The sequence below is a fragment of the Bufo bufo genome, chromosome 7 (genome assembly GCF_905171765.1).
Source record: "Bufo bufo chromosome 7, aBufBuf1.1, whole genome shotgun sequence".
NCBI lineage: Eukaryota > Metazoa > Chordata > Amphibia > Anura > Bufonidae > Bufo > Bufo bufo.
The window spans coordinates 225,780,636-225,807,710 of NC_053395.1; the positions used below are offsets into that span (position 1 = coordinate 225,780,636).

General features: G+C 45.7%; 1 protein-coding gene across 1 annotated transcript; it reads left to right on the forward strand.

The window, feature by feature from the left end:
• The first annotated feature begins 659 nt into the window (after positions 1–659).
• LOC121008632 (cytochrome P450 27C1) lies at positions 660–19,543 on the forward strand. Its single transcript, XM_040441293.1, has 9 exons — positions 660–813; positions 5,572–5,762; positions 9,549–9,748; positions 9,895–10,104; positions 10,210–10,373; positions 10,477–10,643; positions 11,448–11,526; positions 13,025–13,228; positions 19,180–19,543. Exons 1-9 carry the CDS (start codon positions 706–708, stop codon positions 19,294–19,296), a joined length of 1,440 nt encoding a protein of 479 aa, XP_040297227.1. The 5' UTR covers positions 660–705; the 3' UTR covers positions 19,297–19,543.
• The last annotated feature ends 7,532 nt before the right edge of the window (positions 19,544–27,075 follow it).

Here is a 27,075-nt window from a genome sequence, read left to right on the forward strand (position 1 = left end):
TCCTGCCATCTTAACCCCTTGTTACACGTTTCCCTCTCTTTTTTTGCTCAGAGCTGCTTTCACATGTAGGGTTTATTTTATTTTTTTGCGGTAAAATCGCCAGCTCCAGATGTTTTGCTGTAGATCTGTAGGAAATATGAAATGGGAGACACAGGTGATTTTTTTAATACCGAAAAAAAGCAAAACCACAAAGGGGTAAAAAAAAGAAAAAGAAAAGAAAAAACAACATGCCAGCAGTTCAGTGGTAAGAAAACAAAAAACCTCCAGGGCATCATAATAGGAACAGAAAACAACTGAAATAGACGAGCGGCGCCCGCTATCATTTTCCACTTACTTTCTGGGGAGATTTTAGCTGTTTTCTTCTGAGCCAAGCAAAAAAAGGATCAGAAAGTCCTTGTGTCCCCACTGAAGGGGTTAATGACGCTGAGGTAGAGGGGTCCCCTTGTCCCCCTGGGTTGGGGAAACTTGATGCAGAAGCCATTGATTGCAGCCTGTGACCACCCCCTTCCTCCTGTGCTGGGGGAGGGAGGCTTTAATAATGGTGTAAGCTGATGCCCAGTCTCTCCAGAGCAGCGCTCACTGCACACAGGCAGGATGGCTCTGCTGGGGGGGAGGCAGCTGCTGCAGATGGAAGTTGTGGGGCTCTGCAGGAGGGGGGTGCATAGGTCCCCCAATCTCTGGGGCGCAGGGCAGGCTGTCAGGGAGATGGCGGAAGGGGTGAGGAGTCTGAAGGAGATGCCAGGACCCAGCACCATCACCAACCTGGTGGAGTTCTTCTGGAGAGACGGGTTCAGCCGCATCCATGAGATCCAGGTAAGGGGGCTGGGGGTGACTGATGACTGGGGGGTATCACTGATTACTACTGGGGGGGGGGGTGACTGATTACTACTGGGGGTATTGGATTCTGATTACTGGGGGTGTGGCAGATTACTGGGGGGGCAAGACTGATTACTGGGAGGGGTATGTGACTGATGACTGGGGGGTGGGGATGTGACTCTGATGACTGGGGGGGGGGACTGATTACTACTGGGGGTGTGACAGATTACTGGGGGGGGGGTGTAGCACTCTGATTACTGGGGGGGGGGGTGACTGATTACTGGGGGGGGGGTGGTATGTGACTGATAACTGGGGTGGGGGTGACTGATTACTGGGGGGGGTAGCACTCTGATTACTGGGGGGGGGTAGCACTCTGATTACTGGGGGGGGGTAGCACTCTGATTACTGGGGGGGGGTAGCACTCTGATTACTGGGGGGGGGGGGTAGCACTCTGATTACTGGGGGGGGGGGGGGTAGCACTCTGATTACTGGGGGGGGGGTAGCACTCTGATTACTGGGGGGGGGGGGTAGCACTCTGATTACTGGGGGGGGGTAGCACTCTGATTACTGGGGGGGGTAGCACTCTGATTACTGGGGGGGGGGGGTAGCACTCTGATTACTGGGGGGTAGCACTCTGATTACTGGGGGGGGTGACTGATTACTGGGGGGGGTGGTATGTGACTGGGGTGGGGGTGACTGATTACTGGGGGGTAGCACTCTGATTACTGGGGTGGGGGTGACTGATTACTGGGGGGTAGCACTCTGATTACTGGGGGGGGGGGGGGGGGGTTATGTGACTGATTACTGGCCCCTCAGATCTGTTATAATTATTTTGGGGGGAACTTGATATACTTCTATAGGGGGAGGATTTTTGGGTTGTATTTTGGGGGTTCTGCTCCTGGAGTTGGGGCATTATGCATTGATGGTATTTTGGTGGGGGGCTTATAGTAATGTTATACTGTGATTTTTAGGGTTTTATATTTGGGGTGTCTTATGGGGGGGGGGGCATCATCAGGTGTCATGGGGATTGAAGGGTTAATGATTTGTGAGTGCAGGAGTCCTGGTGTCTGAAGGTGCTGTGCTTTTCGGGGCTGTAGGGGTTAAATCTTGTAATTAAGCAGCGTTAACTCTCTCCTCTCCTGCTCCCACGTGTTCTGATTTCCAGTTATACAACCAGGGGCGTGGCTTCCATATCTGCTGTCAGCAAGCCCCGCCCACTCATGTGCAGGCTAGACGTGGGCGTGGCCGCCGAGTTTTTACATAGAGCTAAACATTGTAGCGTGCGGAGCCTGAGCCTCTATCACGTGGTACAGCTGAGATACCCTGCTGGCCGCATCACCGGCTGAGATACAGTGGGAAGAGTTACATGACCGGCTTGGATACACAGACTCGGCAGACAGGATAGGCACATTATAGGATTAGATACATTTCACGGGGGACGGACACCCCCCCCCTCAGCGGATGGGGTCACACAGGAGGGGGTGCACCTAGCCTTTCTGCTGCCTGAGGCGGAAACTGAAACCCCCCCCCCCCCCCCCCATGTCAATTTCTTAACCTAACCCCTTCCCGCCAGCCCGTGGCCCTTCCGCTGCCCCCATATTACCCCTGGTGCGCCCCTGCACACAGGACAGGCTTAGATACACGGCTCAGCAGACAGTATCCCACAGGACAGGCTTAGATACACAGCTCAGCAGACAGTATCCCACAGGATAGGCTTAGATACACAGCTCAGCAGATGGGGTTACACAGGACAGGCTTAGATACATGGCTCAGCAGACAGTATCACACAGGATAGGATTAGATACACAGCTCAGCAGACAGTATCACACGGGATAGGATTAGATACACAGCTCAGCAGACAGTATCACACGGGATAGGATTAGATACACGGTTCGGCAGACAGTATCCCACAGGACAGGCTTAGATACACAGCTCAGCAGATGGGGTTACACAGGACAGGCTTAGATACATGGCTCAGCAGACAGTATCACACAGGACAGGTTTAGATACACGGCTCAGCAGACAGGATCACACGGGGTAGGATTAGATACACAGCTCAGCAGACAGTATCACACGGGATAGGATTAGATACACAGCTCAGCAGACAGTATCACACAGGATAGGATTAGATACACGGTTCGGCAGACAGTATCCCACAGGACAGGCTTAGATACACGGCTCAGCAGATGGGGTTACACAGGACAGGCTTAGATACACGGCTCAGCAGACAGTATCCCACAGGACAGGCTTAGATACACGGCTCAGCAGATGGGGTTACACAGGACCAGCTTAGATACACGGCTCAGCAGATGGGGTTACACAGGACAGGCTTGGATACACGGGTCAGCAGACAGTATCACACAGGACAGGCTTAGATACACGGCTCAGCAGACAGTATCCCACAGGACAGGCTTAGATACACGGCTCAGCAGATGGGGTTACACAGGACCAGCTTAGATACACGGCTCAGCAGACAGTATCCCACAGGACAGGCTTAGATACACGGCTCAGCAGACAGTATCCCACAGGACAGGCTTAGATACACGGCTCAGCAGACAGTATCCCACAGGACAGGCTTAGATACACGGCTCAGCAGATGGGGTTACACAGGACCAGCTTAGATACACGGCTCAGCAGATGGGGTTACACAGGACAGGCTTGGATACACGGGTCAGCAGACAGTATCACACAGGACAGGCTTAGATACACGGCTCAGCAGATGGGGTTACACAGGACCAGCTTAGATACACGGCTCAGCAGACAGTATCCCACAGGACAGGCTTAGATACACGGCTCAGCAGACAGTATCACACAGGACAGGCTTAGATACACGGCTCGGCAGCACGCTGTCTCTGACTGGTCCTTTGTTCTTCCCCCGTCCTGCAGACAGGTGTTTAGTATTTAGTCGCCGCTCTCGGGGTAATCTGAGCCGCCATGGCTCCTGCATGTAGCTCCTCTAGACGGATGATGGGTGTGGTGGTGCTGGGGAGCGCTGTCGCTGCTCTTAGGTGTGTTCTTCACATTTCAAATGCCACAAAGTTTTTCTAAAGTGTGTTTTTTTTTTTTTATCACATTTTTTTTCTTGTTTTGCCTTTTTCAGTCCCCCCCCCCCTTCCCATTACATCTGTGAACAAAAGTCTATTAAAAACTTTTCATTGTACAATTATTCTGCGTCATTTTCTGGACAATCCCTTTAATTCCTGGAGAGTTTGCTCTGCTGGATTCTGGCGGCGGGATCCTCCTCTAGTCACACCTCATGCAGCTTGCTTTCGGATGGCGGTTCTTGCTGGTTCTTCGCTGTATTTACAGAGCGCCTTTATTTTGGCGCTCTCCTATCTAGCGTTCGGATTTCCTGGGCCTCTTGCCAAGCAGCTGCCTCGCTGACATCTCCTCACGATTCCCCTTGTGAAATGGGCAAATTACATTCCTCAGTTATACGGAAAAATCCTTCCTCCGGAGTTTGATGTGTTCTCGCAACTTCTGGTCACCCACGGGCATGGCCGCTCCGCTACTATAGAGCTCTGTGGGGTTGTCGCCCGGCCTTCCACATGTTCATTCTGCATTGTTATAATCCTGCTTTGTCTGTGTCAGTCCTCACTGCACTTCTAGCATTCTATTCACAAAAACAGAAAAAAACATAATACAACTTACAATTTTTTCTTTGGAATTTTATAAGATGAACAAAGCAGCATAATGACAGTTTCTGCCTCCGCCTGAGGAGCATGACCTCCACCTTGGAAAAAATGACTCTGCAAACCAGAGAGCAGCTTTTTTTTTTTTTTTTTTTTTTTTTTTCTCTCCCCACCGCTATTCTTTTTGCCGTTACAGAAATAACCCTAACCCAGCTTTTTCCATCCCACACTCCTTTTCCCACCCAACCTCCCGGCTCCTCTTCCACCTGTGGCTTCCCAGTTGCAGCTGCAACAGGCATCATATTTGGCTCCTACTACAGAGGGAGAGCTCCTCCTGGTGGACAGTAGAGGGAACTGCACCCTGGTTTTGGGAATCTCCACAGATGACATGCAGGGAATTATGATGCAAGAAATCTGAAAAATATTGAATGGATCGGATGGTGAAGAGTTCAGGGAAGCTTATTGTGAACTGTGGTCTGTGTGTAATAATCAACTAAACATTCTGCTTCTTCATAATTTCTCATGGTTTTCAAGATCTCTGCTTGCTGCCATTCAAGAAGAATCTTCATGGTTTACTTCTGGTGGATGACCATCAGTACTGATCATGGAATGGACACACGAGTGCACAGCTCTAAGGACTAACGAGCCCTGCACCTCCGGGTCCTTTTTGCTTTCAAATTTTTTTTCTTAAAGGGGAACTCCAGTGGTAACAATAGTTTTCTATGTGAATTCTCTCTTTGATGTTGCTCCTCTAGGTCTCTGCAAAATAAAATATCAGGCAGAATGTGACCACTCAGGAATGCCTTGGGTGAGAACCGTGGAACCTCTTAGCCAGGGGTGCACCATCAATGAGGCCAGGTGGGTGTGGGGGGGAGGGGGGGCAGCGGAAGGGCCATGGGCAAAGGGGCTAGGTTAAGAAATTGGCATGGGGAGGGAAATGTACTTCCTAGCGCTGCTCCCTGCAGATGGTGGTTTCTACAGTCAAGATGGTGGACGGCGCTGGAGTGTTCTCTTCTAAAAATTTAAGTTAGTGGTGGGAGCGAGGATGACCTGTATAATGTAGGAACTAAATGTGAGAAGTGACACGACCCGCTTATACAATAAATTCTCCTTCCATTTCTAGCGAAAGCACATCAGTGAATATGGCCGAATCTTCAAGTCGCACTTTGGTCCTCAGTTTGTGGTATCAATTGCAGACAGAGACATGGTTGCTCAGGTTCTACGGGCCGAAAGAGACTCTCCTCAGCGAGCCAACATGGAGTCCTGGCAAGAATATAGGGACATGAGAGGACGATCCACCGGTCTCATATCTGCGTGAGTAGTAATCGTCCCCTGTAGGGTCGTGATTAAAGGAGGCTCCTGAAGATGTATAACTTATACCAGCTGTACATATATAATTATATACAGGAGATGCCCAGGTTATACCAGCATGCTCCATATCACTATATACAAGAAGATGTATAACTTATACCAGCTGTACATATATAATTATATACAGGAGATACCCAGGTTATACCAGCATGGTCCATATCACTATATACAAGAAGATGTATAACTTATACCAGCTGTACATATATAATTATATACAGGAGATGCCCAGGTTATACCAGCATGGTCCATATCACTATATACAAGAAGATGTATAACTTATACCAGCTGTACATATATAATTATATACAGGAGATGCCCAGGTTATACCAGCATGGTCCATATCACTATATACAAGAAGATGTATAACTTATACCAGCGGTACATATATAATTATATACAGGAGATGCCCAGGTTATACCAGCGTGCTCCATATCACTATATACAAGAAGATGTATAACTTATACCAGCTGTACATATATAATTATATACAGGAGATACCCAGGTTATACCAGCATGGTCCATATCACTATATACAAGAATATGTATAACTTATACCAGCTGTACATATATAATTATATACAGGAGATGCCCAGGTTATACCAGCTGTACATATATAATTATATACAGGAGATGCCCAGGTTATACCAGCATGGTCCATATCACTATATACAAGAATATGTATAACTTATACCAGCTGTACATATATAATTATATACAGGAGATGCCCAGGTTATACCAGCATGATCCATATCACTATATACAAGAAGATGTATAACTTATACCAGCTGTACATATATTATTATATAGAGGAGATACCCAGGTTATACCAGCATGGTCCATATCACTATATACAAGAAGATGTATAACTTATACCAGCTGTACATATATAATTATATACAGGAGATGCCCAGGTTATACCAGCATGCTCCATATCACTATATACAAGAAGATGTAGAACTTATACCAGCTGTACATATATAATTATATACAGGAGATACCCAGGTTATACCAGCATGCTCCATATCACAGTATACAAGAAGATGTATAACTTATACCAGCTGTACATATATAATTATATACAGGAGATGCCCAGGTTATACCAGCATGGTCCATATCACTATATACAAGAAGATGTATAACTTATACCGGCTGTACATATATAATTATATACAGGAGATACCCAGGTTATACCAGCATGGTCCATATCACTATATACAAGAAGATGTATAACTTATACCAGCTGTACATATATAATTATATACAGGAGATACCCAGGTTATACCAGCATGCTCCATATCACTATATACAAGAAGATGTATAACTTATACCGGCTGTACATATATAATTATATACAGGAGATACCCAGGTTATACCAGCGGTACATATATAATTATATACAGGAGATGCCCAGGTTATACCAGCATGCTCCATATCACTATATACAAGAAGATGTATAACTTATACCAGCTGTACATATATAATTATATACAGGAGATACCCAGGTTATACCAGCATGCTCCATATCACTATATACAAGAAGATGTATAACTTATACCAGCTGTACATATATTATTATATAGAGGAGATACCCAGGTTATACCAGCATGGTCCATATCACTATATACAAGAAGATGTATAACTTATACCAGCTGTACATATATAATTATATACAGGAGATGCCCAGGTTATACCAGCATGCTCCATATCACTATATACAAGAAGATGTATAACTTATACCGGCTGTACATATATAATTATATACAGGAGATACCCAGGTTATACCAGCATGGTCCATATCACTATATACAAGAAGATGTATAACTTATACCAGCTGTACATATATAATTATATACAGGAGATACCCAGGTTATACCAGCATGCTCCATATCACTATATACAAGAAGATGTATAACTTATACCGGCTGTACATATATAATTATATACAGGAGATACCCAGGTTATACCAGCGGTACATATATAATTATATACAGGAGATGCCCAGGTTATACCAGCATGCTCCATATCACTATATACAAGAAGATGTATAACTTATACCAGCTGTACATATATAATTATATACAGGAGATACCCAGGTTATAGCAGCATGCTCCATATCACTATATACAAGAAGATGTATAACTTATACCAGCTGTACATATATAATTATATACAGGAGATACCCAGGTTATAGCAGCATGGTTCATATCACTATATACAAGAAGATGTATAACTTATACCAGCTGTACATATATCATTATATACAGGAGATACCCAGGTTATACCAGCGGTACATATATAATTATATACAGGAGATGCCCAGGTTATACCAGCGGTACATATATAATTATATACAGGAGATGCCCAGGTTATACCAGCTGTACATATATAATTATATACAGGAGATGCCCAGGTTATACCAGCATGCTCCATATCACTATATACAAGAAGATGTATAACTTATACCAGCTGTACATATATAATTATATACAGGGGATACCCAGGTTATACCAGCATGGTCCATATCACTATATACAAGAAGATGTATAACTTATACCAGCTGTACATATATAATTATATACAGGAGATGCCCAGGTTATACCAGCTGTACATATATAATTATATACAGGAGATGCCCAGGTTATACCAGCTGTACATATATAATTATATACAGGAGATGCCCAGGTTATACCAGCTGTACATATATAATTATATACAGGGGATGCCCAGGTTATACCAGCATGGTCCATATCACTATATACAAGAAGATGTATAACTTATACCGGCTGTACATATATAATTATATACAGGAGATACCCAGGTTATACCAGCATGGTCCATATCACTATATACAAGAAGATGTATAACTTATACCAGCTGTACATATATAATTATATACAGGAGATACCCAGGTTATACCAGCATGCTCCATATCACTATATACAAGAAGATGTATAACTTATACCGGCTGTACATATATAATTATATACAGGAGATACCCAGGTTATACCAGCGGTACATATATAATTATATACAGGAGATGCCCAGGTTATACCAGCATGCTCCATATCACTATATACAAGAAGATGTATAACTTATACCAGCTGTACATATATAATTATATACAGGGGATACCCAGGTTATACCAGCACGGTCCATATCACTATATACAAGAAGATGTATAACTTATACCAGCTGTACATATATAATTATATACAGGAGATACCCAGGTTATAGCAGCATGGTTCATATCACTATATACAAGAAGATGTATAACTTATACCAGCTGTACATATATCATTATATACAGGAGATACCCAGGTTATACCAGCTGTACATATATAATTATATACAGGAGATGCCCAGGTTATACCAGCGGTACATATATAATTATATACAGGAGATGCCCAGGTTATACCAGCTGTACATATATAATTATATACAGGAGATGCCCAGGTTATACCAGCATGGTCCATATCACTATATACAAGAAGATGTATAACTTATACCAGCTGTACATATATAATTATATACAGGAGATGCCCAGGTTATACCAGCTGTACATATATAATTATATACAGGAGATGCCCAGGTTATACCAGCTGTACATATATAATTATATACAGGAGATGCCCAGGTTATACCAGCTGTACATATATAATTATATACAGGGGATGCCCAGGTTATACCAGCATGGTCCATGTCCATTATTCTTGGCTCCTGTCTCCGCAGGGAAGGTAAGAAGTGGCTCGCCATGCGCAGCGTTCTACGTCAGAAAATCCTGAAGCCCAGAGACGTGGCCGTATATTCCGGGGGAGTCAATGAAGTGGTCCACGACTTAATCAAGAGGATCCACTTCCTACGATCTCAAGAAGATGATGGTGAAACTGTGACCAACGTCAATGACCTCTACTTCAAATACTCGATGGAAGGTAGATCACCCCCGGCCTTGTCGGTCCTCATAGGAATTTTGATTGAACTCTTATTTTTTTAATAAGAGTTCAAAATTTTAAAATAAAATTTTTTTTTTTTTTTTTTAATCTCTTATCTGTACCGCCGTGTGCCCGGTTTCCTCCAGCTGTGGCCACCATATTGTACGAGTGCCGGCTCGGCTGCCTGAATCGGCACGTTCCTAAGCAGACCCTGGAGTACATTGAAGCCCTGGAGCTCATGTTTAGCATGTTTAAGACCACGATGTACGCCGGCGCCATACCCAAGTGGTTGCGTCCATTCATCCCCAAACCCTGGGAGGAGTTCTGTCGCTCCTGGGACGGCCTCTTCAGATTTAGTAAGGATCGAACATTATTATAATAGCTGATTTATTTTTTTAATTTTTATATATATTTTTTTTTTAACCTGTTTTTGAAAATTTGTATTTTTTATTAATGTCTAGGTCAGATCCACGTGGATAACAAGCTGAGGGAGATTGAATCTCAGCTGGAGAAGGGGGAGGAGGTTAAAGGGGGGCTCCTGACGTCACTACTGATCAGTAAGGAGCTATCTGTGGAGGAACTCTACGCCAACATGACCGAGATGCTCCTTGCTGGAGTCGATACGGTAAACCGGGCTTCAGAGGGGCGACGTATTGTTTGTGTGGGGGAGGGGTGGGTCATGGGGTGATAATGGTTAACCACTTACCCCCTGATGTCCCCTTCTTCAGACCTCATTTACACTCTCTTGGGCGACCTACCTACTGGCCAAAAACCCTAGTGCCCAGCAGACCGTTTATGATGAAATTGTCCGGAAACTAGGGAAGGACGTGGTGCCCACCGCAGAGGACGTCCCCAGGGTGCCACTCGTGAGAGCCGTGCTGAAGGAGACCCTCAGGTGAGGGGGTGAATCCCCACCAAGGGAATAGAACATATTGGGGACCTGCACCGCAATATATAAAGTGTGCAGTACCCACCCCTGACTCTGCCGGGCACCAGCATTTTTATGTGTTTACTTTTGCCTGGCTTATATTGGTGCACTGGTCGCTATGGTTCACCTGCCTCATATGCTGGCCATGGACTTAGATTGTCTTGGCTGATTCTGCCTGCCGTCTGTGTGGATTGGGATAAGCGGCATCATGGCAGCCACTTATCTCTATATTGAAATAATTTGCACCCTCAGCCAACTGCATGTATTCATGGAGGAGTCCGTTCTGCTGGGCCACCAGATGGTGCAGAGAAGATGCTTAAAGGTGCTGGGCTAAGTGTGCAAGTCATCTCCTATAGCAGAATAGGACATAACTGATTGCTGGCGGTCCAACCGCTGGGACCTCCACTGATGACAGAATGAGGGTTCCGTTCCCCTTATCTGTTGGAGCGGCAGATCGAGCATGCACCTTGCTTCTCCATTCATCTCTATGGAGCCACCAGTGATAGCGGAGTACAGCGTTCAGCGAATTCTGAAGGAGCAATAGAGAGGAATGGAGGGTCAAGGTGCGTGCTCGATCTGCCGCTCCAACAGATCAGGGGAACAGGACCCTCGTTCTCAGGATTGGTGGGGTGCCAGCAATCGGGGCAGCAGCGATCACTTATTACTAACTAGGGGGTAGCTTGCAAATTTGGCACAATCCTTTTAAAGAGGACCTGTTGGGTGGAGAGTTTCTCAGTTTTAGTTACGTTTACATTTTTCCTTTTTTCTTAGATTATTTCCAGTTTTACCAGGGAACGGCAGAGTGACCCAGGACGATCTGGTGATCGGAGGATATTTGATCCCTAAAGGAGTGAGTTATCATAAGTCGCGTGCTTGCAGGCAAATCCACAACATTTCCTCTAAAGGGGCTCTCCCGATTTTATGTAAATTAAGCTTAATCACTCTATTTTAAGATCTGTTTGCGTTCAGTGACTGAGAACACTTCAAATCCACCATGGAGACTCCATTTGTGATTGTGCTAATTTCTATTTTCTTTTTATCAGACTTGGGCTACATTCACACGAACATGGTGTTCTGCGGATCCGCAAAACACCGATACCGGCCCATGTGCGTTCTGCAATTTGAGGACCGCACATGCCGCCCCCATCATAGAAAATGCCTATTTTTGTCCGCAATTGTGGACCAGAATAGGATATGTTCTATTATTTTTGCGGGGCTGCTGTCCGCATCTTTTGCAGCCCCATAGAAATGAATGGGTCCGCACCCATTCCACAAAATTGCAGAACGGATGCGGACTCGTTCGTGTGAATGTAGCCTTACTGACACCCTGGCAGAACCCAGTGGACCCCAGTATAGGTTAGTAGCGTCTGTCCGTCACGGGTGGTACCAGTCTTATGATGGATTCAGCACTGTGTTGTAGTTTTTATTTATTTTTTGTGCTAAAATGAGTCCACGATGCAAGACTTGCATAGCTAGTCCTGACCTCAGCTGAGGGTTTGTTACAATTGTATCCAGTCTAGGCAATGCTCTGTAAACTAAACAGATTCCAGACTGATACATTGTATCAAACTAGCAGAGTCATGCAGCTCCTACTGATGTGTGTAGTTCAGAGCATTGTCTAGACTGGATACAATGTATCCTGTTATCAGCTGAGAGTTTCGCTACGTACTGGCTCTGAATGTAACCAAGAGTGTTCTCATTCACTGACAGCAAACGGACATCGTGAAAGTTGTAAAGTTTTGCATTATACAGGTAATTATCTCTTATCTTGAGTTTTACAAAAGAAATGTAGCGGAGTTATAACAGAGGAAAGTATCTCTGCTTCCCCGTCATTATAGAGCCCTTTTAGTTAAAGGGAACCTGTCATCGGGATTTTGGGTATAGAGCTGAGGACATGGCCGCTAGCACTTCTGCAATACCCAGTCCCCATAGCTCTGTGTGCCGTTAGAGGATGGAACTGAGCATGTGCGTCCACCTCAGGTGGACAGAGAAATAAGAAAGAACAAACAGCAGGTGGCGCTGTACGGATAGATTTTATTGAATAGCTCAGTGGCTATAGTAAATTTTAATTACCTGTAATTACAGAAGTATTCAGATCCGGGTGCCGGTAAGAAAACTGCAGAATATTGTTCATGAGCCAACCCCTTTAAATTATGTGAGGCTGATGTGCTTGTTGCCAGGATTTTTTGTATCTGTACCTGGGAAAGCTGGGTGACGGTCATTTGTTTTGCAGCAGTTAGTCATCATGTTGCCATGCGGGAGTTTGGTGACCACTGTAATGGTGGCCTTATGGGTTGTCACTCAGGAAGGTGACTCTATGGGTGTTGATGTCCTGTGTGTGTCCCCAGACCCAGCTGGCGTTGTGCCACTATTCCACCTCGTATGATGAGGACTACTTCTCTGCGGCAGAAGAATTCCGGCCCAGTCGCTGGTTGCGGCACGGACACCTGGACAAAGTCGAGAACTTTGGCTCCATTCCATTTGGCTATGGAATCCGCAGCTGCATCGGGAGGAGAATCGCGGAACTGGAGATTCACCTGGCGCTTATACAGGTAGCTGGGGCATGGGAGGAGTGTGCACTTATACCCACCTGCAGCCAATGTCAACAGCCTGCCCCCTGGTGGGGTATTTGCAGAGACATAGCCATATGTCAAGCGGAGCTGGAAACTGCTGAAAGTATAACCCTGCTGTAGGGCTGCAAAGGATTGTGCATATTACACCCTTTGTGTGCTGGCTGAGCTGGTAATGCAGGTGGTTCCTGGGTGCCTTGAAAAGGAACCCCTTCTATTAGCCAGAGTTATGCCCTACATGAGATGGCACCCAGTGAGTGACATTGGTGACATGTAATTCATGCTTTATTTTTCCCCTCACCCATGACGGCACCCTGTGCGACTCAGGACCTCCCATCAGGACAGGAAACCTGAGAAGATAAAAAGGACACACCTCCACCCAACACCAGTTCAGGTTTCCTGTCCTCCGGATGGGAGTTCCTGAGAAGCAGCACAAGTCACTGCTGAAGACGTACCTCCAAGACACCGGAGCTGGGGAAGGTCTGTGGCTGTGTGCCGTAGGAAGTCCTATCCCTGGGGAGCGGTAGTTCTGTGGCCGTGCCGGAAGCCGCTCCCCATAAGTCTGCCTGCGCCTGCCCTCTCTCCGGCCCTGCGGGGAGCCGCTGTGGCCGTGTTCAGACAGCTCCCCATGCTCTTCCTCGCTCTGCCCAGTTCCAAGATGGCGCCCGCGCGTCCGTGCGCTTATGCGCATGCGCGGGGCCGTCTCCTGGAGATGACGTCGGAGGGGGCGGGGCTTAGCCCGTGCAGGACCCGGAAGTAGAGGCCGGAGCGCGTCCTTTAAAATACAAATACGGCGGCAGGTTCAGGCAGCCAGCTGGGGCACAATTTGGATGTGCCGTGTAGCGATCCTGGTTGCAATCATGTCGGAGCCTACAGAAGGACGCACTGAACTCCAGGAACCCTTGAGGCCTGCAAGTCCGGTACTGGTCTGAGGATGGGGGGAAAAGGGAAAAGGAAAAAGCTTCAAGGGGTGAGAGCGTTCCTTTTTATTTCTAATGTGGTGTTTCATATGATTGTCTCTTTTTAGATCCCTAAGCCACCTAAAAAATCGTCTTCCAAGCCAAGACACAAGGAATGTGCGGAATGTAGAACGTCCCTATCTACATCTTATCAGAAGGCGTTCTGCTCAGCGTGTATAGATAAACTGGTAGCAGAGCAATCCCAGACCCTTACTAAGTCCATGAAGTCTATTATTAAGGCATCCTTTAAAGCATTCAGTAAAAGCCGTGCCAGGTCCCCAGATAAACCAGGGAGGGATACAGAGTACGACAGTATTGAGTTGGACTCTTCCGATGATGGTGGAGGATCCGGACAACTGTTGACTAGTAATTCGGACTCTTCAGATGAAGATTATTCAGGGAGATCCTTCTTTTCCCCTGAGGATACGCAGCCGTTATTAAAAGCGGTCAGAGCAACCATGCAGTTGGAAGACGTTAAGCAGACCAGATCAGTTGCGGACCAGGCCTTTCAGGCATTAGGCCCTAAAAAACATAGGGTCTTCCCTATTCATGATAATATGCAAGCGATCATTAATAGAGAATGGAAAAATCCTGATAAAAAAAATTTCTTACCCTTCTCGGTGAAAAGGAAATATCCTTATGAAGAAAAAGTTTCCTCCAGCTGGGATAGGGCCCCTACGGTAGATGCTCCAGTCGCTAAGATAGCTAAGAGATCTGCCCTCCCCTTTGATGATCTGGGTTGTCTTTCGGACCCGTTAGATAAGAAGGCAGACATATACCTAAAACGGGCGTGGGAAACTTCCGCTACTTGTCTTAGACCCGCAGTTGCAGCCACTTGGGTATCCCGGTCCTTAAGATTGTGGATTGAACAGCTAGAGGCACATCTTAAAGAGAAGAAGCCCAGGGAGGAAATCTTAGCTTCTCTTCCCACCTTTGCTAAAGCGGCGGATTTTTTAACGGATGCTTCTACGGATGTTATGCGCTTGGCGGCCAAATCCTCAGCTATGACGAATGCGGCAAGAAGAGCCATTTGGCTTAGATCATGGAAGGGAGACCAGGGGTTTAAGGCTAGACTCTGTGCCCTTCTGTGTGAGGGCGATAGATTGTTTGGGTCCTCCCTGGATGACATCTTGGAGAAGGCATCCGACAAGAAAAAAGGGTTTCCTGTCCCTCAGAAGACCCCCTTTTTTCGTAAACACCAGCAGGGCTTTAGAAAACAGAGGGGTAAGCCCTACGATAGGAAGGAAATGGATAGATTTCCAAGAAAAACTAGCGGCTTCCTTTTTAAATCCCAGGATAGCAAACCAAAGGACAAGCAATGACGCCAGACTCCAGGTTGGGGGAAGACTCTCTGCCTTTCTCCCGGCTTGGGCGAACGTCACCCAAAACAAGTGGGTTTTGGGGGGGGATAGCGGAGGGATTCAGGTTTGAGTTCCGCTCCTATCCCCAAGCCTTTTTCACCCACACTCCAACTCCAAAGGATCCTTTAAAATCCACAGTTCTGGAGAGAGAAGTTCAGTTATTGTTGGACAAAGGAGTTGTTTGCCAAGTCCAAAAGAAGAAGGAGGAGGGCAGGGGGTTCTACTCCCCACTCTTTTTAATAAAGAAACCCAACGGTTCCTTTCGGATGATTCTGAACCTAAAACGGCTAAACAAATTCCTGAGATACAAGAAGTTCCGGATGGAAACTATAAAGACTACTTTAGACCTGTTATACCAAGGTTGCTGGATGGCAAGTATAGACTTAGAGGATGCCTATTATCACATCCCAATTCACTCTTCCTCCCAAAAGTATTTAAGGACGGCTGTTCAAGTAAGGGGCCAACTTCTACACCTGCAATACAGGGCACTTCCGTTTGGGGTCTCTCAAGCCCCGAGAATTTTCACCAAGGTCGTGTCAGAGATGGTGGCATTCCTTTGATCGTCTGGGATAGTAGTAGTACCTTATCTGGACGATTTTTTGTTCGTAGCCCAAACAAGGGAGCAGTTACAAACAGAGCTCGTCCTGGTGTGCTCTCTGTTGAAGGATCTGGGGTGGAAGATGAATCAGGAGAAGTCTTGTCTAACCCCTTCTCAAATTTGAACCTTTTTAGGAATGCAGCTAGATTCCACGGCTCAGAAGACATTCCTCCCTCAGAAGAAAGTGTCCTCAACAATAGAGCATGTTTGGTTCCTTTTCCGGTCCTTACGATGTTCCATCAGAGAGGCGATGGCAGTACTGGGGCACCTGAAGGCTACAATTCCAGCCGTACCATTCGCACAGATCCACACAAGACCGTTACAGTCGGACATCTTGAAGAATTGGAATGGTCTTCCACAAACACTAGAGGGAAAATTTCATCTCTCCTCCAGAGCAAGGTACTCCCTTCTGTGGTGGACGTCCGAGAAGAACCTCTCGGTAGGAATGCCTTGGTCCTTCATGGAACGCATGCTGATAACGACAGACGCCAGTCCGTGGGGTTGGGGAGCTCATTCAGAGGGAAAATACTGGCAGGGAAGATGGGATTTAAAAACCCGGGACTGCACGTCAAATTACAAGGAGCTCAACGCAGTAGAAAGAGTACTAAAGGTGGCAGTTCCAGATGTCTCCAACAAAAAGTTGGTCTTTTACTCGGACAATTCAACGACAGTGGCCTATATAAATCAGGGTGGAACAAAAGTACCATCCCTAATCTTCCTCTGCCAGGAAATTTTCAGAATAGCGGAAGACAGAAACCTGGTCTTATCCGCAATACATTTGAAAGGGAAAGAGAACACGGTGGCCGACTTTCTAAGCCGAGTAGAGCTCAGTCAGGCAGAGTGGAGTCTGAACGAGGAGATTTTTTCCCAGATTGTAACAAAGTTTGGGACCCCAACTATAGACCTCTTTGCCACCCGGAAAAACAGGAAGACAAAGAGATTCTTCTCCCTAAATTACACAGAGAATCCTACAGCGGTAGACAGTCTGGCTCAGGATTGGAGCTAGGAACTCGGCTATGCCTTCCCACCTATTTCCCTAATTCCGCAGGTTCTGAAGAAAGTGCGGAGGGAGGGAGCCACCATAATCATGGTAGCCCCAAAGTGGCCCTCGAGAGTCTGGTACTCCACCCTCTTAAGTCTAGCCAGAAGCCCTCCCTGGGTGATCCCTCCAAGGGAGGATCTACTCTCCCAGGGGCCCGTATGGCATCCCAGTCCAGGGATTCTTCAATTGGCAGTATTGAGATTGACAGGGACATCTGGTTGAAGAGAGGGCTTTCTAGCAAAGTTGTTTCCACCCTTCTAGGTGGCAAAAAAACTTCAACAGCTAGGAAGTATAATAGGGTTTGGAATGTCTTTTCTTCCTTTCTAGGTTCTAGCCCTGATCCATTTAGTCCTCCAGAAATCCCTAAGATTTTAGACTTTTTACAAGCAGGGTTAGACAAGGGGCTCAAGGCCTCCACCTTAAAAGTCCAGGTGTCGGCCTTGAGCTACTTTTTTGACTTCCAATTAGCAATTCACCCGTGGGTCAAGCGTTTCCTTTCTGCCGCTGCCAGAATCTGTCCTTCTGTAAGACCTCTTTCCCCTCCTTGGGACCTGAACAGGGTCTTGACGGCCCTAACCGATAGACCGTTTGAGCCCTTATTAGAGGTCCCAATTGACATCTTATCCATTAAAATGGCTTTCCTCCTGGCTATTACCTCTGCTAGGAGGATCTCTGAGATCCAGGCCTTCTCGGCATATCCGCCCTATACGATCATCCAGGATAACCAGATAGTTATCAGGCCCCTGCCTTCTTTTCTTCCCAAGGTTGTCTCTGATTTTCATAGGAGCCAAGACATTGTGTTGCCTTCTTTTTTTTCCTAACCCCTCCAATAGCTTGGAGGAAAAGTTTAATTGCCTGGATGTTAAGAGATGCTTGTTAGTCTACTTAGATGTTACGGCTCCTTGGAGAAAGGACGAGAACCTCCTGGTCCAGTTTTTAGGAGAAAATAAGGGGAAAAAAGCATCTCGCGGGGTTATTGCTAGATGGGTGAAGAAGGCCATAGCTAGAGCTTATATTTCCCTGGGTCTCCCCCCTCCTTCAGGTATTGGCGCCCATTCTACTAGGGCAGTGGCTACTTCGTGGGCTGAGAGAGCTGATGTATCTTTAGCCCAGATTTGCAGGGCGGCTACCTGGAGCTCCCCGCATACCTTTCTTAAACATTACAGATTGCAGCTCCATTCTGATGCCTTTTTTGGGGAAAAAGTCCTTCAGGCTGTTACCCCCCCCCCCCCTAGGTTCTACTTATAGTTTATCTCGCACAGGGTGCCGTCATGGGTGAGGGGAAAACAACATTGCTTACCGGTAATCGTTTTTCTCGATGCCCATGACGGCACCCGATATTTCCCTCCCCAGGTAGAGATATATCTCTCTCATTTTGCCAGGTCTATATGAAGTAATATATATAAAAAAAAAAGGGGGGGGGGGTCTTTAACCCTTGGTCACTTCTCTCCGGAGAACAATTTATTTCTTCCACTGGTGTTGGGTGGAGGTGTGTCCTTTTTTATCTTCTCAGGTTTCCTGTCCTGATGGGAGGTCCTGAGTCGCACAGGGTGCCGTCATGGGTATCGAGAAAAATGATTACCGGTAAGCAATGTTTTCCTGAGGTTTTTAAACTGCAGTTTAATGTCAATTCATCGGAGGGTATTTGGGGAACAGGACCCTCACAATCGGCACGTCTTTATGACCCCAGTTTTATAATAGATATCCAAGCCGATCCGTCATTATACCAGTCACCGGGTCTTGGTCTCTTTGCTGCCAGTCACCACTAGGAGGCGCACACTTCCTGTAGATCTGAATAGGTGAGCTCCCCCTAGTGGTGTCCGCTGGTAACCAGAATTTTATTTCGTGACCTATTCTGGGGCTTTGGAGCTCCGACCGCTATAAGAATATTTTTATAAAATTAACTGGCTGAACATTTTGGACCCAATTAGATTAAAAACCAGATCTACCTAATTTTTCACATTTTCCCACAGCTCCTTCAGAAATTTGAGATCAAGACTTCACCGAAGACGCAAAGTGTCCTTCCAAAAACACACGGACTGCTCTGCCCAGTGGGTGCCATCAATGTACGTTATGTGGACCGTAAGTGACGGAGGTGCGATCTCCAGCTACTGAAGGACTACAACCCCTATCAGGAGAATTTATGAATTCCAGACTTTTTAAGCGGCGGAGCGTTTGATTTGAAGGAGATTGTGACAGACGTTCTTTCTTGCACTTTCCTTGTACTGTACGGAGTAACCAAGAAATCTGCCCCAAGACAGGAAATGGAAGGGACGACTTCCCAGAGTGCCTCCCCCCTAGTTTATTGGGCCCCAGGACATCTTGGCATCATCTGATGTGGCAGATTATGGTACAGAACATTTTGGCATCATTTTAGTTTATAACAGATTTTTATTTTTCTTGGATTTTCCTCTTATAATGAAATGTTCTGCAAATTTCTAATAGACTTTGCTTTTCAATTCCACACTATTGTCAACATCTCTGCTTTCTGTCATTGAGTAGGAACCTTCTACTTGCACAAACTCCATCCTGCTCACACAGCTGAGGGCTTGTTACAATTGTATCCAGTTTACATCCAGTCCTCTGAACTATAGCAGCAGACGCCTCTCTCCAGAACTGAGAGCTTGCTACAGTGTATCAGTCTGGGGTCCATAGAGGATTTCTGACACTGGACACAATTGTACAAAGCCTCTCGACTGTGACTAGTATTCAGCCTATGATGACGTTAATGTTCCATTCAGTGACAGCAAGTGGGCATGGATCTGAAACATGGTTTTATTAGAAAGTTTCACATCTTTTTCGTATACAAGAATGAAGCTTTAGGTCTACACGAGCAGAAGACCTGATTCCCTACATTGACTTGGTAACTAGAAATTCTTAAGTCGCCCGTTGTCTCAAGTTATTAATTTCCTATCCAGCCCTAGATGCATCTATTTCAACATGTCACCTGGATTTACTATAGAATCCCCTGAGTCAGAAATTTGGGAAAGCTGGGTGTCCTGAATCTCTGTGGTATCGTGTAGTGTGACCAGTAAATAAATAGGGAAGTTCTGCAACTTTTTGAGACTTTTTTTGCAATTCTTCCCATTTTATCAGATCTTGGCTTTCTGACAGTGAATGAAAACATTTGTTTATTAAACCTGTACAGACCCTATTGCTTTTCACAGCTGAGGGTTTGTCTCAGTTTATACAGTATCGATGTTTGCAGCCTGGAGACCACTCTCTATATAGTTGCGCATTTTCTAGATTGGACACACTTGTGGCAAACTCCGCGAGAAGCATTAGAGTATGTTTGCAAGGAGGATTTTGGACATGGGTTTCAGTGCGGATCTGGTGCCGGAAACTGGGCCTAATCTGTGCTGAAACCGTCTCCCATTTTTTTTTTTTCAGTGGGAGGCCGTGCTGCAGCTCATACGGCCGAGGATTTTCAAAACCACGACAAGACTGTACAGGTCCGTTCTTGGCACAGTTGCGGCGGGAGCCTGCTTGTGGTTTAGTTCCATTCAATGGAGCTAAACCTAGAGGGGGGGGGAACGACGCATGAAAACCCACAACATGGCTGTTTCTGCCTTGTGATATGCAGCAGATTTTGCTGTGGACAGAATCCACTGTCTGACCATAACCTTAGGTTTCCATTCACTGACAGAAAGCAGAGATCTTGGATGGAAAAGTAAAAAAAAAAAGTGGCAGAACTTTTCTTTATAAAATGACGCTTTATTTACACAAAAATCCTTTAATTGTCCCATGCCATAGACTGATTCCAATGGATGAATAATGGGGGCCCCACTGCCTGACACCCAGCAATCGCACAAACGTGGATACTTGTTTGTCATGGAAAGACTCCTTTAATTCTCTATTCTTGATGTCATTGCTTTAATCGGTTCACAAAAGGCCTCGTTCACACGACTGTTCATTTCTGTGGGTTCATGCACACACCTGTTTCTTCTTCACAGATCGATCCTCAAATCTCCCCACAGGTCCTACTCCTGTCCATATTTGCAGATTAGAATAGCCCTTTTGGGAGTGAAAAAAAAAAAAAATGGAATGCACATAATTTTCGCTCATTTTCACTTTTTTTTTTTTTTTTTTTTTTTTGCAGACCGACGATTAAAAACTATTTTGTGCATGAGGCCTAATGTTTTATTTCAGTTGCATCCAAAGCAGTATTCACTATTCTGCCAAGTTCTGAGAAACCACTGCTGGTCCAGTGTCCGCACAGAGCTCTGCTGTGTTGCTCTGTAAGAGATGTAGTGTTGTGTTTTTTTTTTTTTTTTGTTTGTTTTTTAATGCAGTAGGAATTTAAAAACCATGGTGTCCCACAATGCACTGCATCTTGTGAATGCAGCTCTGGATGCAACAAGTATATGCATTTCTTAACAAAACTGAGATACAGATGTAGCAAGGCTGAGTTGGTTATTCTGAAGATCCCCTAATAAATAAATATAAATAAATATATATATATATAATGGGATCTTCAGAATAACCAACTCAGCCTTGTTACATCTGTATCTCAGTTTTGTTAAGAAATGCATATACTTGTCACATCCAGAGCTGCATTCACAAGATGCAGTGCATTGTGGGACACCATGTTTTTTTTTTTTTTTTTTTCACTCTTTGGGTTTAGATAATGCAGGAGAGAACTTCTAATAGATGTCGCCTCTACACTTCTAAGCCTGATCTGGCGGTTTTACTGCACCCCCTTCTCCTCTAGTATTTTAGTCCATAAAGTGAATTGTTACATTTTATTTCCGTTGTCACTTTGTATATCTGTGATTGTCGGGCAGTGAATCTTTTATACTGTACTTGAATCGTGTGCCCGGCAGTTCATGGGGCGTCTCCCTGTCCTCCCCCATCATGGTTTTATTTATGTAATTATGGGGCCAGTATAAGATGTAAGATGGCCATGCATAGTAATGTCATCTGGACCTGACCAGCCAACCATCCAAAGATGACAGGGGAGAGGAGGATAGGGCTGTTGGACTTCATAGAATGTGTCGGCAGGTAAGAACCATTTGGCCCATCTAGTCTGCCCAATAATCATGCCTGATCCTTTTGTTCTCGGGGGGAGAGATAAGCTGCTGCCAGATGGAGGAGGACAGAGGGTTCTTGATGGGTCTGACAGCAGCTTTCTCCTCTCTCCATATTGAGAACACGCGCACACTTGGCTGTCCTGAGCATGCATGTGTATGGAGGGTTGGGAGGAATGGCTGAAATGTTCATCTGGCAGCACTCTAATCCGTATGGCTGGATTTACTGGTTTCTTTCTATTGTTTGACTTTTATGTAGTTCTTGTTTTTAGCACCAATAAATTTGTAATAAACTATTTATTGGTTTCTGGTTCTTTGGATTTTATGGATTTCTTCATTGTCAGTGCTGGGATATACATCCTAATAATATTACCAATGACCTATACATGCAGCGGTCTCTAATCACTACTTCTACACATGGCATGCAGCTCGATGCGGGGGGAACTGAGGCTCCTGCCCAGGAAAGGGTAGAAGATGGCGACCAAGCTGCGGATGAAGGGGTGGGAAGCAAACGGAGGCGCTCACTTTGTTTTGGGCCCTCTTCGTTTTTGTATATGCCCCTAAAGGCAATTGCTACATGAGATCGGAAAACAAAAGGAGCTCCATAGTGTGAAGCCTTAAATGGCGCAGACGCGTTGGTAAATTTGCAAAATGCGTTTATGTAAATGTCTGACGCAACTTGGTAAAAAGCTGTATTGGAGGACGCCCCCTGCGGATGGGGACTGCCGCTCCTTTCCATTCAATGTTTCGACAGGTAATGTAGGTATGTGGTCGTCACTGGGTTAAACAGGGCCCTGCGCCTTTCTGTACAGAAATAAATCGACGCCGGACACACGGACTGGGTTGTTCAGTTGACTAATGCCAAATAATCTGAACAATGCAATTGAGGGGGTTAAATATCATTATCTGTTGAATATAATCTTACTATTTATGTACTGTATATTTAATATACTGTGTGTGTGTGTGTGTGTAGTGATTGAAGGGATTAAATATAAAATGTATATTATGAGACTGCCCATCCCTTGCATGGAAATAGAGCAATAATAGTAGTGTTACTACACAATATTTAATTTGGCACAATATGTTAAAATACTTAACAGTCGCTGCAGCGGACACACCATGACAATATCAAAGCCTAAAATCTAAAAAAAATGGCTGGGTTGTTATGGAAACCTGGAGTAAAACTGTGTGTATGGCAGTTGGAATATGAAGAGAAAGGCTTGTCTTGGCTAATGCAGGTCAGTTTTTGGGAATATCTCAGAAACAGTACGTCCTAGAGAGCTGAGACCTTCCTGGACACCTGATGTACCTGTGTGCCAAATTTGGTGAAGATCGGTTCAGTTGTTTGGTTGTGCATAAAAAACAAACTTATTTTTATATATTTCATTATATTTATATATTACATTTAATGTTTGTGTGTGTCGTTAAAAGATATCAACACTATCACCTATAACAGCGACATCTACACCACCCCGCCCCCTTAACAGTGACCGCCGCAGTCCCCCACCCCTTAACACTGGACCTCCACAGCAGCCCACCCCCTTAACTGTGACCTTTACAGCAGCTTTCTCCTTTAACAGTGAGTTTCACAGCACCCCACCCTCTTGACAGTGACCTCTACAGGGGCCTGCCCCTTAACAGTGGCCTTTACAGAAATCTGCCCCTTAACACTGACCTCCATAGCGGATCATCCCCTTAAGGCCTCATGCACACGACCGTTGTTGTGTTTCGTTCCGCAAAATGGGGTTCCGTTGTTCCGTTTCCGTGTGTCTTCCTTTATTTTTGGAGGACCACCAGACATAAAGGAATGTAAAAAAAAGTCTAAGACAGGTTTGCCATGCAAACGATAGGAATAAAACTGACGCGGACGACAATCTTGTGCGTTTTTTAGCGGTCCCATTGACTTGAATGGGTCCGCAAACCGTTTTCCACGGAAATAATAGGACAGGTTATATTTTTTTGACTGACTGGAACCACGGATCATGGACGCGGATGGCAAACGGTGCATTAGCCGAGTTTTCAACGGACCCATTGAAAATCACGAATAACGGCGCAACGGACACGGAATAAAACAACGGTCGTGTGCATGAGGCCTAATTGTGACCTCCACAGCAGCCTGCCCCTAGGATGGCCAGAGGTCCAGTTTTAGGTCGGACAGTCTGGCTTTCAGACTCCCTGTCCTCCATCTGGCACAGGGCCGGGACGGACACAAGGATGTCCTTTTGGACAGCTCACTCTCAGACAGCAGCACTGTGCTGTCTGAGAGTGAGCTGTTCAAAATCAACAAAATTAAGTTAAAAATCAACTTCTGTCAGCTGCAGGGGTGTCACTGTCCCTGCCACCCCTGCAGCTGACAGAAGTTGATTTTTAACTTCATTTTTTCAATCCCTGTTGGCTGAGGAGTGGTAGTGGGCGTGGCCTAACCAGATCAGGGGCGTGTCCTTTTCAACAGCTCACTCTAAGACAGCAGCACAGTGCTGTCTGAGTGTGAGCTGCAGAGAGAAAGTCACGCTTCCTCCCACCCCTGCAGCTGACAGAAGTTTATTTTTACCTTCCTTTTTTCAATCCCCGTCGGCTGAGGAGTGGGAGGGCGTGGCCTAACTGGATGAGGGGCGTGGCTTAGTGGGACCTGAGTGCGGTGGTTTTAAGTTCGTATTTTAAGGGTGGGCACATTGTGGCAGAGGGCATGTCTGGGCTCCTTCCTGCAAGAGTGACGCTCCTCTGGGCACCTTACTGGCTCATTTGCATACCAAATAAACTGGATTTTCAGAGGATAAAAACATCTATTGCTGGAACAAAGGCACATCTTGAAATGAGGTACTAAGTGCTATTAGGCCATGGCTTTACTTCAATAGCAATTATCCTGGGGACAGACAGTGCCGTGCCTAGGGTGTTTGGCACCCGGGGCGGGTCCTTTCTCTGGCACCCCCCACCAATACTTAAAAAAAATTGTACCCTCTACAGTAGTATTTCCCTCATTGTACAACCTTTACAGTAGTTTTGTCCAGATATGTGCCCTCTCATGGTAGTTATGCCTTCACTGTACAACTTTAACAGTAGTTATGCCCACATTGTGCCCCTTTAAAGTACTTATCCCTTCATTGTGCCCCCTTCACAGTTGTAATACCCCCTTTGTGCCTCCTTCACAGTAGTTATGTCCTCTCTGTGCCCATTTCATAGTAGTAATGCCCTATCTGTGCCCCCTTCACAGTTGTAATGCCCACTCAGTGCCCCTTCATAGTAATAATGCCCACTCAGTGCCCCATAAGTTATGCCCACCCACTTTAAAAGAGTAATGCACTCTGTGCCCCTTTCACAGTAGTAATGCAATCTGTGCTCCCTTCATAGTAGTAATACCCATTGTGCACCTTCATAGTAGTAATGACCATTGTGCCCCCTTAATATTAGTAATGCTCATTGTGCCCCTTCATAGTAATAATGCCCACTGTGCCTCCTTCACAGTAGTAATGCCCATTGTGCCCACTTCATAGTTATAATGCCCATTGTATCCCATTTATAGTAGTAATGCCCATTGTGCCCCCTCCATAGTAGTAATGCCCTTTGTAGTAGTATTGCCCTCTGTGCCCCCTTTGTAGTAATAGTAATGCCCTCTGTGCCCCTTTGTAGTAATTTTGCCCTCTGTGCCCCTCCATTGTATGCCCTGTGCCCCCTTTGTAGTAGTAATTTTGCCCTCTGTGCCCCCTTTGTAGTAATTTTGCCCTCTGTGCCCCCTCCATGGTAGAAATGCCCTCTGTTAAATAAAAATAAAACACAGTACCTACTCACCTTGTCCCGTTCCTGAAGCTCACAGTCCTCTCTCCCCTACAGACACAGATCGCTCTGCAGCACTGTGTGGGCGGAGCTTATGCAGATTTACGGGCTGCAGGCTCCGCCCACACAGGACGGCAGCACGATCTGTGTCTGCAGGCTGAATGGTGGAGCGGGGAGAAGTCTTCCTGCTTCACCATTCAGTGCGGGAGAGACAGAGCGCAGGGAGCTGAGTGACAGGACCGCAGAGCCCTGTGCTCCTGCAATGAACGCTTCCATCTATATTGATAAAAGCGCTCATTGCTTCTAGGCTCTGGCACCCCCTGAGAGCTGGCACCCGGGGCGCAGCGCCCCCCCCCCCCCTTCCTTCCCTCCCGGGTACGCAACTGGTGGCAGATCTCCTTTAAAGTTGACCTACAGCAGTGAAGAAAAATGGCTGGGTTGTTATGGAAACCTGGAGTAAAAACTGTGTATGTGGAGGCTAACGGCCTGCGAGCTTCTATTGGCTGATAAGGGTCATGTGACCAAGCGTCTATTGGTTAATGCCTTTTTTTGGGGGAATATCTCAGGAACGGTACGTCCTAGAGAGCTGAGACCTGGTCTAAAACCTTCCCGGACACCTGATGTACCTGTGTGCCAAATATGGTGATTGTAAATGCGACGGTGCGGATTCCTTTAGCGGACACACACACACACACACACACAGCTTTATATATTAGAAGAGATAAGAGATATATATTTATAATTTATATTTTTCATTGCTCTACTTCACAAGTGTTTTTTCCCTACTTTATACAAAGAAGGTATATGTATACTCTAGCGGAGGCTCCCGCGCTATGGATAATAACAAAGTCCGCCAAATCAGCATACCAGAGGATATATAGTTGTGCCACCAAGATGATGAAAATTCCTCCATGCTGAAAAAACTAAACAAAAACCAGACCTGTCTCTACTGTAACCTGTATTTTGTATTTTAAGATGAAATAAAGGATTACTTTTCAACAATCATCATGGATGGATTTTTGTTATCTTCGTGTTTTTCACTAGTTACCTGCAGAATCGCCATCCATCAGA

What these genes read in the sequence shown, in the direction of transcription:
- LOC121008632 (XM_040441293.1), top strand. Translation starts at nt 706, where the DNA reads ATGGCGGAAGGGGTGAGGAGTCTGAAGGAGATGCCAGGACCCAGCACC. An exon ending in GCCGCATCCATGAGATCCAG is followed by an intron (nt 814 to 5,571) that starts GTAAGGGGGCTG and finishes TTCCATTTCTAG; the next exon opens with CGAAAGCACATCAGTGAATA. An exon ending in TTCACCTGGCGCTTATACAG is followed by an intron (nt 13,229 to 19,179) that starts GTAGCTGGGGCA and finishes ATTTTCCCACAG; the next exon opens with CTCCTTCAGAAATTTGAGAT.